The following is a 15,510-nucleotide window of genomic DNA, read 5'->3' on the forward strand; positions in this document are numbered from 1 at the left end:
GATGCCCTTGAGTCCATCATCCAAGTCGCTGATAAAGATGTTGAATAAGACCGGGCCCAAGACAGAACCCTGTGGCACCCCACTAGTCACTCTTCTCCAGGATGAAGAGGAACCATTGATGAGCACCCTTTGGGTTCGGTCAGTCAGCCAGTTACAAATCTAAAGCCTTCTCTAAGGGACATTTTGGTTTCCCCAAATTGATTTACCTACTTAATTTTATAGAGCTGCCCCAGAGCAGGAGGACTCTAGGAAGGCAGTGAGGTGTAGTTGTTAGAGCGTTGGGCTGGGACTTGGGAAATCAGCACTGACCAGGTGGATGAGGAGAAGAACATCGTCGTCGTGGTTGGGGAAGAAACGTAAAGAGATTGCAGTGTGCTTCTGGGAGTAAAGGTAAAGGTAAAGGGACCCCTGACCATTAGGTTGTCATGACCGACTCTGGGGTTCCTGCGCTCATCTCACTTTACTGGCCAAGGGAGCCGGCGTTTTTCCGGGTCATGTGGCCAGCATGACTAAGCCGCTTCTTGCGAACCAGAGCAGCGTATGGAAACGCCGTTTACCTTCCCGCCGGAGCCGTACCTCTTTATCTACTTGCACTTTGACGTGCTTTTGAACTGCTAGGTGGGCAGGAGCAGGGACCAAGCAATGGGAGCTCAGCCCGTCGCGGGGATTCAAACCGCCGACCTCTTGATTGGCAAGTCCTAGGCTCTGTGGTTTAACCCACAGCGCCACCCGCGACCCGTCACGTTAGGGAGTAAACTTCATGTTAAATTGCTGTTTTAGGGGTTGTTTTTAAAAGTCTGGAATGGATTGATCCGTTTTGCATTGCTTTCTATGGGAAAGAGTGCCTTGGTTTTGGAACGCTTTGGGTTTGGAACGGACGGAATGGATTAAGTTTGAGAACCAAGGTGCCACTGTATACAGGTGTGGTCTGGCCAAGGCAGAACAGAGCAGTACCATAACTTCCCTTGGTCTGGACACGAGACTGCTGTTGATGCAGTCTAGAATTGCAGTAGCCTTTTTTGCTGCTGTATCACACTGTGGACTCGCATCAAGCTCGTGGCCTACTAAGACCTCAGGATTTTAAACATGTCCACACTGACTTGGTGCATGCATGCGTGGCACTGCCCCCCCCCCAAAAAAAATTGGTAAAACACCCCTCAAAAAAACAACAACTCCATATCAGTGCTTCTAAGTTGGATTTCTCATATATCAAATAAATGCAGGTGCTCAAAGCCAAATAATAGCCCAGGGGTCGGCAACCTATTTCAGCCGTGGGCCAGTCCACAATCCCTCAGACCATGTGGGGGGCCGGACTATATTTGGGGGGTGTGTGAATGAATTCCTATGCCCCACAAATAACCCAGAGATGCATTTTAAATAAAAGGACACATTCTACTCATGTAAAAACACACTGATTCCCGGACTGTCCACGGACTGGATTGAGAAGGCGATTGGGCCGGATCCGGCCCCCGGGCCTCAGGTTGCCCACCCGTGAACTGTCTGAGTTGTTCAGACCCTCTTCATTCCGGTCTCCCAATTAACCTCCGTCTCCAAGTGCTACCGCCATGACATCACCACAGACTTCCCCCGGTGACATCACCACCCCAAGCAGCCTCAGCAAAACGCCCCCCCCCAATAAACCCTGTTGCACCATCACACACGAACTACCTGGGCGGCAATATTTACACAGTATCTCATTTATTCACTCATTTACACCATATTTACAAATGCGACACACACATTATACACCTTCAAGTTAGACGGAAAAGTGTGGAGAGGGGGATATGTAATATGATGACTGCTGTCTGTCGGACTCCTCTGTCATTTTGGACTGGAAGGACGGATCTTCTGTTGGGTCTGTTCCTCCCTGCAAATGCAGAACATTAGCAGCACAGTCCAGATGGGTTTACTCAGAGGGAGAGGCCACGTGTAAGGAGAGAATTATCAGCCCAAAAGACAGCGAGGGGAAGCAGCGAGAAATACTGTGTCGCTGCGGAACTTAAATTGCAGCGCCGCAAAGCACAGTGTAAGACATAAACAAAGCAATAAAAGTACAATTAAAAACCGTACATCATCCAGAACAGTGCGTTGCGATTCCTACAAGAGGCAGAAAGGACGACTGAAGGCTTCGCTGAAGCCCTCGGCAATTTTCAAGTGGTCCGTAGGGAGAAGGGGAAATTTGGGAACCACTGACTTAGAGGTAATATCTGTTGTGTTGGAGGAAATGTGCGTAGCGTTGCAAATTCAAATGCAGAGGGAAGGAGGGAGGAATTTGGATTTGATACCCCGCTTTATCACTACCCTAAGGAGTCTCAAAGCAGCTAACAATCTCCTTTCCGTTCCACCTCCAGCGCTGCTTGCTTTCTATAGGATTTTTATTTTTGCAGGGTTTGCAGTGATGCAGAACTCCAGGTCATGATGCGAGTTTAGCCTTCTCAGCGAGAGCAGAACCTTAAAAAAAAGGGGTCCTTTAACACTAAAGGAACATTGGGTGGGGATCCTTTCACCTGCCTTTTCTTAATGGAAAACGAGGAGAGAGAGGGAGACAGACAGAAAAGTCACAAACGCCTCTCTGCTGTGGGCGGAATTATGGAGTTAAACAGTTGGAAGGGACCCAAGGGTCATCTAGTCCAACCCCGTCGCAAAGTCGACAAAATGGATGAATTGGAGCAGCCGTTCTCCAACATGGTTAGCTGCCTTGCACCAGGTCCAGCGTCATTCGGATGAGGCCAGTGGGGGAGCCCTAGCGGAGGTGGTATGATCTGGAGGCAAGGGGAGCAATTTTAGCTACTGAGAATAAATCATCTCACCCTTTGGGCTGATTGGGGCCGATTAATAGGGTGGGTCATTCTGGAGAAGGGGGAGTTGTTCTTTACGCTCCAAAGTTAAGTATTTAGGAACAGGAAGGTGCTTCAGTTTCAAGCATTGGCCGTCTTAAACATATCCAGCAGTGGTGCAAAGATCCCTCTATCGCCCCCTTTCCCAGAGTTGACCTTTTTTTAGGGCTGGAGGAGGCGGGCAGCAGCTGGAGGGCGGCTCCTCCCGCGGGGAAGAGGCGGAGGCTAGACGCGGCACCACGGCAGGCAGCACACTGAGCAAACGGGCCTGCGCCAAGTGAGCGAGGGCGCATGCACCACTCCTGATGGGTGTCTGCTCATTTTTTTCCCTTTTAGCCTTCTGGTGCCCCACAGAATTCTGCACATGCAGACTAAAAGGGGAAAAACCGAGCTGGCGGGAGCAGCGCACACACCCTCGCGCGCTCAGCGCACTCGTTCGGTGTTCCCCGGACTCTCGCCTGGCGCCCTCCAGAACTTGGCGCCCCGCCGCCCCGCGCCACTCGCCTCTATGGGTAAGAAGGGCCTGGTTTCGAGAGCACAGAGGGCAGGTTATGTTACCTATGACGGAACTTCAATGAAATCTAAGTCAACTGGAAAGGGAACATTGGAGCACCCCAAATCATTTGCACAGAAAATAGTAGATCTAACAAATTATTGTTGTCGTCATTTGTCTCCTTTCTCTCTCCGTATTTATGGGTTTTATCTGTACAGTCGTACCTCGGATCCTGAACGCCTTGCAACTCGAACGTTTTGGCTCACGAACAACGCAAACCCGGCAGCGGGTGTTCTGTTTTGCGAACGTTCTTTGGAACCAGAACGTCCGACGCAGCTTCCGATTGGCTGCAGGAGCTTCCTGCAGCCAATCGGAAGCCGCGCCTTGGTTTCCGAACGTTTTGGAAGTCAAACGGACTTCCGGAACGGATTCCGCTCGACTTCTGAGGTACGACTGTATTATTACTGCGACATCTGAGAAAGGGCCTAGGCGTGATCTTGCTGGCAGGCTTTCCAGTGGGGCAGCTGGTTGGCGACTGGGAGAACAGGATGATGAACTGGGTGGGCCATGGGTCGGATCCAGCACGCCCTTCTAGGCCTCGCATAAAGGCCCCTTGCACTTCTGAGTTCTGCTGAGGGCACCAGGTTGGTAGAAGCCGCATGAGAGCCAGGGGGCAGGATTGCCGGAGGTCTCGCAGAATCCCCCAAAGCCCCACGGCGGGTCAGCGAAGATTCGCCGCCTAAGGGAGATGTGTTCGCCTCGCTTTGTGTTTACGACAAGCTTTGCTGCTTGGAAGACGTCAAACGGAGGCGCCTTTTCGTTCTGTCTCTGAAGGATTTCACACACCCCCATCTTCCGCAAAGCGCAGGTCAGGTCCGCAGGCCCCTGCTGAGCACATAGCGTGACGCCATGGCCAGGTTCCAGCGGTGTTTCTCCAGGATCCACCGGCACTCTTCCCGGGAGTGAGAGCTCAAGTGGAAGAGCTGGTTTACCTGCGGAACAGAAGGAGACCGCGTCAGAGGGACCCGAGACTGGAAAGGGTTTCTGGGGGCAGCTATTGGGCCTCTTCTGATCTGCAGAACTGACACTCGGCACAAGGGGTTGGTGCATTGGTCTGTTAAGCAGAAGGTTGGTGGTTCGAACATGTTGGGAATCAAGCCTTTATCAGGAGAAACTTGCCACTCCCCAGGCACCCGGCTTGATCTCCGGTTGACCTCCCTGTCTGCATTCCCCGGCAGGATACAGGCTAGGTCGCGATAGGCGATCCTTCTCAGCGTGAGAAGAACACACACCCTCTTTCCTGCCCCCCCCCCCGGGCAGGGGAAAGAGATAGACAGAAACGTATTTACATGCCTTTATTTCTGTCTTTGCAGCGTTACAGAAAACACGTCTGCTCTCTTCAAACTCCCAACAGCAGAGAGAGAAACTCCTCCTGTACTTCCTGTACAGCTCATATTACACTCTGAGCTAATTCCGGTGCTTCGCACTGTGAAAAGACCGTCCCTCTGTTTCCCACGGAACAGTCCCAACATTCCCATTATGTTTTGCTTTCAAGCTACCAGCTCGCGGCCACATTGCTTCTATATCGTAACAGAACCCACTCTGGGATGGCTGTGGGCAGGATTTTCTTCCACGGCAGGGGGTTGGGACTGGATGACCTTTGGTGTCCTACAATCCTATGAAATACCCGTTCCACATTTGCAAGAAATCGTTCTTATAGTGCACAACTATGGAACTCCCTGCCTGTTGACACCAGGCAAGCGTCTTTGCTGTGCTCTTTCGGCACCTGCTAAAAACATTTTTGGTTCAGAAAAGCTTAGATGCTGAGAAAGTTTTAATTTTTTTTTAGCCTATTGTTACTTTTAACCTTCCAACAGTCTTAAAATGGTGCTCTTGATTTCCCTTAGTGATCACTTTGGTTCTTCTATCCTTTTCTCTACAATCAAGCAGCATATAAATTTCACAAAATAAATAAACGAACGGTAGAAGGAATGAATAATAGAAGGAACAAGGAAGGAGATTGTGACTCAAAAGCAGGAAGAATTTTCTGATAGTAAGAGCTGTTCATAACGATGTATGGAAGTGAGAGCTGGACCCTAAAGAAGGCTGATCGCCGAAGAATGGATGCTTTTGAATTCTGGTGCTGGAGGAGACTCTGGAGAGTCCCATGGACTGCAAGAAGATCCAACCTCTCCATTCTGAAGGAAATCAGCCCTGAGTGCTCACTGGAAGGACAGATCCTGAAGCTGAGGCTCCAAGACTTTGGCCACCTCATGAGAAGAGAAGACTCCCTGGAAAAGACCCTGGTGTTGGGAAAGATGGAGGGCACAAGGAGAAGGGGACGATGGAGGACGAGATGGTTGGACAGTGTTCTCGAAGCTACAAACATGAGTCTGACCAAACTGCGGGAGGCAGTGGAAGACAGGAGGGCCTGGCGTGCTCTGGTCCAGGGGGTCGCGAAGAGGCGGACACGACTAAAGGACTAAACAACAACACCAGCTTCTTTGATGTAGCTATTGTTAGTTTTGTTAATCTTAGGGCCAGGAAGAGAGTTCAGGAGGAGAATTCACAAAGAGATGGTAAGTACTACCCATCCTTCCTCTCCTTTTTATTGCTGTTTATGACCTCCGGAGTTTCCTAAAAGCATTCCTCCTCGTTTCCTATTTTATTTACTCTGAATTGCTTATGCATGCTCAAGTAGGAAATAGTAGTCTTTGTAGTTAACAGGATTTCTTCTGATCTAACTTTGTCCCACGTGGGGTTTTTGAAATGCTCAGAGAAAGTCTGATTGGTTCTTACGAATACTGTGTAAAAAGTTCTTTTGTGAATAAAACGACCTGGGCCAAGGGGTGGAGAGGGAATTGCCGTATTTTTTGCTCTATAAGACTCACCTTTTCTCACCTCCTAAAAAGTAAGGGGAAATGTGTGTGCGTCTTATGGAGCAAATGCAGGCTGCGCAGCTATCCCAGAAGCCAGAACAGCAAGAGGGATTGCTGCTTTCACTGCGCAGCGATCCCTCTTGCTGTTCTGGCTTCTGAGATTCAGAATATTTTTTTTCTTGTTTTCCTCCTCCAAAAACTAGGTGCGTCTTGTGGTCTGGTGCATCTTATAGAGCAAAAAATACGGTATTATACGCACTCCTCCCAGAGTCTTGCTGGTCAAGCCAAAGTGTGTATTTTATTAATCAGAGTCCAATCCTTCCTTGCTTTGGGAACACAACACCCAGTTCTCATGTTACATCAGCTGTGCCTGCCGGGGTCTAATGGAGAATATTTGGGGAAGGCCGAGCGAGAGCCCCGTCTCTCCGTGGAACGGGGGCCAGGGCGCCGCTGGAGAACCGGGCCTCTCACCTTTAGCAACTGGCTGGCTTTCTGAACATCCCAGCCGCTCGCCCTCAAGGCCTCGTGGCATTCCTCCGTCGTGGCGCCGTGGACCTTGTCTTCTACCTGGGGAGGCAAACAGCCAGAGTCAAAGGCAAAATATTCCCAGGGCAACCTCCTACAATCTGGTGCGAGCAAGACGTCAGGGAGGGGAAAAGATTGGAATCCTAGACTTGTAGAGCTGGAGGGGAACCCTGAGGATCATTCAGTCCAACCCCCCTGCAACGGAGGAATATGGAGCTGTCCTGTATGGGGATTGAACCTGCAACCTTGGCATTATCAGCAGCAGGCTCTAAGCAGTTGAGCTATACGGTGGTCCAATCATTGCCCCACCCATTATTGGTTCCTGCAAGGGGTTGGGCTGGATGACCTTTGGGGGTCCCAGCGCTGTGTTGGTGCTGACCTTTAAATCCCTAAACGGCCTCAAAGGCCCAGTAGACCTGAAGGAGCATCTCCACCCCCATCGTTCTAACCAGACACTGAGGTCCAGCTCCGAGGGCCTTCTGGCGGTGCCCTCATTGCAAGAAGCAAAGCTACAGGGAACCAGGCAGAGGGCCTTCTCGGTGGTGGCACCTGCTCTGTGGAACGCCCTCCCATCAGATGTCAAAGAGAAAAACAACTACCTGACATTCAGAAGACATCTGAAGGCAGCCCTGTTCAGGGAAGTTTTTAATGTGTGACATCTTAGTGTATTTTTGGTCTTTGTGGAAGCCGCCCAGAGTGGCTGGGGAAACCCAGCCAGATGGGCGGGGTACAAATAATAAATTATTATTATTATTATTATTATTACATTTCTAGGACTTCCTGCTGCTGCCTTTGGCATCGTTTGGTCAAATCTGTGCCCTCACCTCCTTGATCTTCTTCTCTATCTCTGCCAGGGTTGGTCTCTGCCCGCCGGAAGGGGCTGGGGGCGGCGCCCCTTTGGGGGGTGGGGGTCTGGGCGGCCGTTGCTCCTTCTCCCTGGCCCCCGAAGGAGGACCCTCGGGCTTGGGGAGGGCCCAGGAGGGCAGGGCCGGATTGGGCAGGCGGGACAAAGGCTTCCGACCCCGTGGCTCCAGCTGCTGCGCCGGAGGTCCTGGCAGATCGCTGAAACGGCGCTGTTGTGGAGGGACGTTAGGAGGGTCCGGTTTGAAGGCAGGCAGCCGGGTTTTTGTGCGCAGAACGCTGAAGTCCGAAAGAGACTCCAGGCTTTTGGAGAGACCTGGAAGGAAGACCAGAAAGAAGCAGGGGTGAGAGAAAGGTGGCGTTGCGTATTTTTTGGAGAGAATCGGGATTTATTTTATTTTAAAATTTGCATTTTGTTTGTTTGTTAACATTCGTATATTACACCGGTAAACATCACAGGACTGTAATATAATTTCCAAACATGTATACAAAAATTATCTACAAATTTTATATACCTAGAAAGAAAATGAAACAAAAAGAAAAAGGAAGAACGAAGAGAAAAAAATAAAAAGAAATCCCCCCCCCAATCATTTACAGTGGTACCTCGGGTTACATACGCTTCAGGTTACAGACTCTGCTAACCCAGAAATAGTGCTTCAGGTTAAGAACTTTGCTTCAGGATGAGAACAGAAATCATGCTCCAGCGGTGTGGCCGCAGCGGGAGGCCCCATTAGCTAAAGTGGTGCTTCAGGTTAAGAACAGTTTCAGGTTAAGAACGGACCTCCGGAACGAATTAAGTACTTAACCTGAGGTACCAATGTACATAATAACACACTAGACTTCCTGTCTATCCCGTTGTATATTCTTTTTTTTTTACAAATGAATGTACTCTTATTATTGTATATTTCTTTACATTTTATCTAATATATTCCTATATTGATATGTGCTCTTAGTCTTAATTATCATAGAATCATAGAATCCTAGAGTTGGAGGAGACTCCACCACACTCCTTGGCAGCAAATTCCACTGTCAAACAGCTCTTACTGTCAGGAAGTTCTTCCTAATGTTTAGGTGGAATCTTCTTTCTTGTAGTTTGGTTCCATTGCTCCGTGTCCGCTTCTCTGGAGCAGCAGAAAACAACCTTTCTCCCTCCTCTATGTGACATCCTTTTATATATTTGAACATGGCTATCATATCACCCCTTAACCTCCTCTTCTCCAGGCTAAACATGCCCAGCTCCCTTAGCCGTTCCTCATAAGGCATCGTTTCCAGGCCTTTGACCATTTTGGTTGCCCTCCTCTGGACACGTTCTGGACATCAACTCAGTCTCACTCCAATCAGGAAATAAGCCAGGGCCAGATTTAGGTCTGGTGAGGCCCTAAGCTACCGAAGGTAATGGGGACCTTTTTACGTCCAGCTGTCCTTTGTCAACAACAAATTGCCGCTGTTTTTTGGGTTGAATATATGCCATATGGTCATTTATGGACCTCATAGGTATCGAAAGCCATTTGCCCATGTTGCCGTGCAACCAGTCCATGCAGAATTTGGGCACCCTATATATAGAAAGGAGCAAACCTGTGATATTTGAGGGAGCAGGCGGGGCCCATTACTTACATCACAGGAGCCTACACAACACAAAACCCTGTTGCTGTAGGTAGGTTTTATTTTATTTGTTTTTTATCTTATAGTATGGAAATGTACATCCAGGTTTTTTTCCCTTTAAATTTTTTTGGGTGCCCCCAAGAGAGTGGGGCCCTAAGCTATAGCTTGTTTAGCTTATACGTAAATCCATCACTGAGCCCAGAACCAGGACTCTTGAGTTCTATTGTTAAGTATACTTGGTTTAATACACACTGTTACGAGAAGTAGATTTAATGAAGCTTTAACATGGGATAAGATCTCTCCATTCTGAAGGAAATCAGCCCTGAGTGCTCACTGGAAGGACAGATCCTGAAGCTGAGGCTCCAAGACTTTGGCCACCTCCTGAGAAGAGAAGACTCCCTGGAAAAGACCCTGATGTTGGGAAAGATGGAGGGCGCAAGGAGAAGGGGATGACGGAGGACGAGATGGTGGGACAGTGTTCTCAAAGCGACCAGCATGAGTTTGACCAAACTGCGGGAGGCAGTGGAAGACAAGAGTGCCTGGCGTGCTCTGGTCCAGGGGGTCACGAAGAGGCGGACACGACTAAACAACAACAAGGATATTTTGTTTGTTCCCTACTTTGAGTGGCAAATCTTGCAAGGGTGGTTTCTGGAATAGAAGCCGATGCCTAAGGGCCGAGGTGTCATCGCTCCCCCCAATAAAAGATTTGAGGTCTCCCCCTCAAGATAATGGGAATTGCCATTCAAATGGTGCTGCAGCAACTACTCTCAGAGAGACTTAAGTTGCTTGAGCACCTATTATTATTATTATTATTATTATTATTATTATTATTATTATATTAGAGGCAGATGAAGCAGACACTCACGAGCCAACTGCAACAGCTGCTTGCCTCCAGCTCGATTCTGGGGATTGGAGTTAACCGCCCGCGCTTTCGGTTTCTTCCTAGGGTAGAAAACAAACAACCCTCTAATTACATATATTTAAAACAATGATGATAATAATTGCACAGCTTTACTAATAGCTACTCCCCCAGCCGGCCTTCCGGCAAACGCGAAATCCTGAGCCGCCGATCCATTTGCACCCCTCCACCTGCAACTTTTAGAGCCTCATTTTCCTGCCGAAGCAGCTCAGAACATTTCCCTTTCTAAAAACATTGCTGCCAGGAGCTTATTGGTTTCAACTGCCAATTAATTGCTTCTTTTCTTCCTTGCAAACTGCGTCGCAATGCAGTCGAAGGCGGTTGGGGCAAGTCTCACCCCCGACCACCAGGGGCCAGCGCATGTAATGCTACAGGGTCCCTGTGCGTGACTCCCTCTGTGTGTGTGCGGGTGGCACTGTGGTCTAAACCACCAAGCCTCTTGGGCTTGCAGATCGGAAGGTCGACGGTTCAAATCCCCGCAATGATGGGGTGAGCTCCCATTGCTCGGTCCCTGCTCCTGCCAACCTAGCAGTTCGAAAGCCAGTGCAAGTACCATATTTTTCGCTCTATAAGACGCACTTTTCCCCTCCTAAAAAGTAAGGGGAAATGTGTGTGCATCTTATGGAGCAAAAGCAGGCGCGAGGCTCTGCTCAGCGCTCCCTTTAAAGAATATTTTTGTCCCTCTAAAAACTACTGTATTTTTTGCTCTTTTCCCTCCTAAAAAGTAAGGGGAAATGTGTGTGCGTCTTACGGAGCGAATGCAGGCTGCGCAGCTATCCCAGAAGCCAGAACAGCAAGAGGGATTGCTGCTTTCGCTGCAAAGTGATCCCTCTTGCTGTTCTGCCTTCTGAGATTCAGAATATTTTTTTTCTTGTTTTCCTCCTCCAAAAACTAGGTGCGTCTTGTGGTCTGGTGCGTCTTATAGACCGAAAAACCGTTAGGTGCGTCTTGTGGTCAGGTGCGTCTTATGGAGCAAAAAATACGGTAGGTAAGTAGGAAGGTAAATAGCATTTCCATGCGCTCTGGTTTCCGTCACAGTGTTCCGTTGCGCCAGAAGCAGTTTAGTCCTGCTGGCCACATGACCCAGAAAACTGTCTGCAGACAAACGCCGGCTCCCTTGGCCTGAAAGCGAGATGAGCGCCGCAACCCCAGAGTCGCCTTTGACTGGACTTAACTGCCATGGGGTCCTTGACCTTTTTACATGCATGCACACATGTGCGCTAGAGTAAGGTTACCAGATTTTTTTCAATGAATCCGGGGACACTTTTCAATTTCAATGGATTTTGTCAGGGGTAAAGGTAAAAGTAAAGGGACCCCTGATCATTAGGTCCAGTCGTGACTGACTTTGGGGTTGTGGCGCTCATCTCGCTTTACTGGCCAAGGGAGCCAGTGTCCAGCTTCTGGGTCATGTGGCCAGCATGACTAAGCCGTTTCTGGTGAACCAGAACAGCACACAGAAACGTCGTTTACCTCCCCGCCAGAGCGGTACCTATTTATCTACTTGCACTTTGATGTGCTTTCGAACTGCTAGGTTGGCAGGAGCAGGGACCGAGCAACGGGAGCTCACCCCGTCACGGGGATTCGAACCGCCAACCTTCTGATCGGCAAGCCCAAGGCTCTGTGGTTTAACCCACAGCGCCACCCGCGTCCCCATTTGTCAGGGGACTGTTTTGTAAATCTGGGGACTGTCCCCGGGGAACAGGGACGTCTGGTAACCTCACGCTAGAGAAGACCGTTCCCCATTCCCACCCCCCTCATCACGACGACGTACTCCTCTATCCGGTCCGGAGCCCCCCATCCGCGCTCGGGGTCGATGTCCCCATGTCCCAGGTGCACGAAGGAGCTTCGGATGGGGAGGCTGATCTGCGGCGTGCCAGCAGGGGGCGCTTCGTCCTCCGGCTTTGCTATGGACGACGGGAAGATCCCAACCCTCAGGGTCCTCCTGTTTTGGCCTTGCCACGTTGAGGAATCGGGGCTGGAAGAGAGAGAGGGTGTGGGTCAGAGAGCTCAACCCCTGCCCCACCTGATGCTTCACCAACCACTGCAGAACATGAGTCCACAGAATGAGGCCAATGGCCCACCGAACCTCGTCTCCTTTTCTCACAGTGGCCAACCAGGTGCCCAAATGGGAAACCCGCAAGCAGGATTCGAACTCGAGAGCCACTCTCCTCTCCTGCAGTTTCCAGTGTTACGGAAATTATGGGGGGGGGCCCCACATCTTTAAAGTTGTTAAATGTTACAAATATTATGCCTGAATGTATCCTTTCAACTTGACAGCTCAGGGAAGTTGACATCCTTTCAACTTGACACCCCAGAGGACAGGATCACACTTCAAAACGACCTTGACAGATTAGAGAACTGGGCCAAAACAAACAAGATGAACTTTAACAGGGAGAAATGTAAAGTATTGCACTTGGGCAAAAAAAATGAGAGGCACAAATACAAGATGGGGGACACCTGGCTTGAGAGCAGTACATGTGAAAAGGATCTAGGAGTCTTGGTTGACCACAAACTTGACATGAGCCAACAGTGTGACGCGGCAGCTAAAAAAGCCAATGCAATTCTGGGCTGCATCAATAGGAGTATAGCATCTAGATCAAGGGAAGTAATAGTGCCACTGTATTCTGCTCTGGTCAGACCTCTCCTGGAGTACTGTGTCCAGTTCTGGGCACCACAGTTCAAGAAGGACACTGACAAACTGGGACGTGTTTTGGGCAACCAAAATGGTCAAAGGCCTGGAAACGATGCCTTATGAGGAACGGCTAAGGGAGCTGGGCATGTTTAGCCTGGAGAAGAGGAGGTTAAGGGGCGATATGATAGCCATGTTCAAATATATAGAAGGATGTCACATAGAGGAGGGAGAAAGGTTGTTTTCTGCTGCTCCAGAGAAGCGGACACGGAGCAATGGATCCAAAGGACAAGAAAGAAGATTCCACCTAAACATGAGGAAGAACTTCCTGACAGTAAGAGCTGTTTGACAGTGGAATTTGCTGCCAAGGAGTGTGGTGGAGTCTCCTCCTTTGGAGGTCTTTAAGCAGAGGCTTGACAACCATATGTCAGGAGTGCTCTGATGGTGTTTCCTGCTTGGCAGGGGGTTGGACTCGATGGCCCTTGTGGTCTCTTCCAACTCTAGGATTCTATGATTCTATGATTCTAAGTTACCTAGCTATAATAATAATAATAATAATTATTAATAATAATAATTTATTATTTATACCCCACCCATCTGGCCGGGCCTCCCCAGCCACTCTGGGCGGCTTCCAACAAAAGATTAAAATACAGTAATGCATCAAACATTAAAAGCTTCCCTAAACAGGGCTGCCTTCAGATGTCTTCTAAAAGTCTGGTAGTTGTTGTTCTCTTTGACATCTGATGGGAGGGTGTTCCACAGGGCGGGGGCCACCACCGAGAAGGCCCTCTGCCTGGTTCCCTGTAACTTGGCTTCTCGCAGGAAGGGAACCGCCAGAAGGCCCTCGGAGCTGGACCTCAGTGTCCGGGCTGAAGGATGGGGGTGGAGACGCTCCTTCAGGTCTCCTGGGCCTTTGAGGCCATTTAGTGCTTTAAAGGTCAGCACCAACACTTTGAATTGTGCTTGGAAACATACTAATATAAATATAAAATAATATAAAATCAACTCCTTTGCCAGTTTCCTCCATTTCAACACTATGCTGCCCTTCACAAATAGGGACTCCAGGAAGTGCCCAGAGGTGACAATTGCTGAGCTGATTGTTGGCCAAGGAAAGCCTAATCCCATCCCCGGACTTGCCAAGGGGTCCAGACATGCAAAGGAAGTTCTCTTGTACTTTTGGGTGGTGGGACTTCAGAGGTGTTTGCCTCTGCTCATCTTATACTTGGGTCTTTCCCTGCCATGTCTGCTTCTGCTACTCTTGCACAAAGGACTTGTCTGGACATGTTTGCCAAGGTTAAACTAGTGTAACCCCTGTCTAGCCCTCCCCTTTTGTGACAGGTCAGTGATGTAGCAATGAGGCTGTACAAACTGTATATTGTGGGGAAGTTTTAAAAGTCTTTGTCACCCCATCCTCGGGGTTCAAAATTCCTCGGCAATTTTGGAATCTTTTTGCCCAACATGAAGCTTGAACCCAAGACCCTGAGATTAGGAGTCTCACGCTCGGCCAACTGCGCTCCTCCAGCACCCCAACATTCAGGTTCACAAGAGAGGGAGAAAAATGTTTCTCTGCCCACTTTATCCAGGCTGTGTGTAATAATAAATAATAATAATAATAATAATAATAATAATAATAATAATAATAATAATAATGCTGTTTTGTGTTTTTAATATTAGATTGGGAACTGCCCAGAGTGTCTGGGGAAAATCAACCAGATGGGGGGCTATTATTACTATTTATTATTATTATTATTATTATTATTATTATTATTATTATTATTTATTGTTGTTGTTTTGTTGTTGTTGTTTTGTTGTTGTTGTTTGATTATTATTATTATTATTATTATTATTATTATTATTATTATTATTTCCCCAGCCACTCTGGTTGGCTCCCAACAGAATATTAAAAACACGATTAAACATTAAACATTAAACGTCAAACATAATAGCCTCTCTTGATGGATGGAGAGAAAGAGAGAGAGAAAGAAAGGGAGAGATGGGGAGAAGGAAGGGAGGGAGGGAGAAGCCAATAGCAATAAAGCTTATATATAGAACGAAAGGGTCAACGAAGGGAGATAACTGCCAGAGGGAGGTACAGACTGAGGACTAGATACTTGGAAAATCAACAACACGAAAGCCAGGTCAGGACACATGGAGTCTTTAGAGAAGGGTTTCCTCTGGCCCCAACACCCCGCTTCCAAAGGGGACCCAGGCGTCCTGGACTCACCTGCCTTCAATCACCGTGATGCCATCGTTTGCCTCCAGACGCAGCCAGCCGGGTTCGTTCAGATCCTGGGACGCCTTCACTTCCTTGGGACGGAGCTATGTTGGAGGGAGAGACAGGACGGTGGAGACGATGCCCAGGGGACCCTGAGGGTTATCTAGCCTAACCCCCAGCAATGCAGGGTTCTTTTGCCAAGCACAGGACTCGAACCCACAACCCTGAGATTCAGATGCTCTGCCCCCTGCCACCCCCTTGCCTCTTAGCGCCCCCCCAGCCAGGTAATTCCACAGCTCCAGGGGGGGGGGCTGTTGCCCATTTTGGGACACATGGGACAGTCACCTCCAGGCTTGACTACTGTAATTCGCTCTACGCGGGGCTGCCCTTGAAGCTGACCCAGAAACTTCAGCGGGTGCAGAATGCTGCAGCGAGGCTCCTCACGGGGTCCCTGCCATGGGAGCATATTCACCCAGTGCTTTACCAACTGCACTGGCTCCCGGTGGAGTACAGGGTCAGGTTCAAGGTGCTGGTCTTGACCTTTAAAGCC

At 49.1% G+C, this 15,510-nt stretch overlaps 1 protein-coding gene across 1 annotated transcript in view; it reads right to left on the minus strand.

Annotated features, from left to right (window-relative positions):
• Positions 1-1,681: 1,681 nt before the first annotated feature.
• The window catches only part of TNK1 (tyrosine kinase non receptor 1), a 39,994-nt gene continuing 26,165 nt past the window's right edge, over positions 1,682-15,510 (minus strand). The window contains exons 9-14 of the mRNA XM_082197640.1: positions 14,970-15,064; positions 11,888-12,091; positions 10,063-10,139; positions 7,559-7,911; positions 6,681-6,776; positions 1,682-4,322 (exon numbers count right to left, since the gene is read on the minus strand). Of these exons, the coding sequence (XP_082053766.1) occupies positions 4,200-4,322; positions 6,681-6,776; positions 7,559-7,911; positions 10,063-10,139; positions 11,888-12,091; positions 14,970-15,064 (948 nt within the window). The 3' untranslated portion in view covers positions 1,682-4,199. The remainder of the gene's footprint in view (positions 4,323-6,680; positions 6,777-7,558; positions 7,912-10,062; positions 10,140-11,887; positions 12,092-14,969; positions 15,065-15,510) is intronic.

This window comes from Podarcis vaucheri (assembly GCF_965113315.1).
Source record: "Podarcis vaucheri genome assembly, chromosome: 13".
Lineage (NCBI taxonomy): Eukaryota > Metazoa > Chordata > Lepidosauria > Squamata > Lacertidae > Podarcis > Podarcis vaucheri.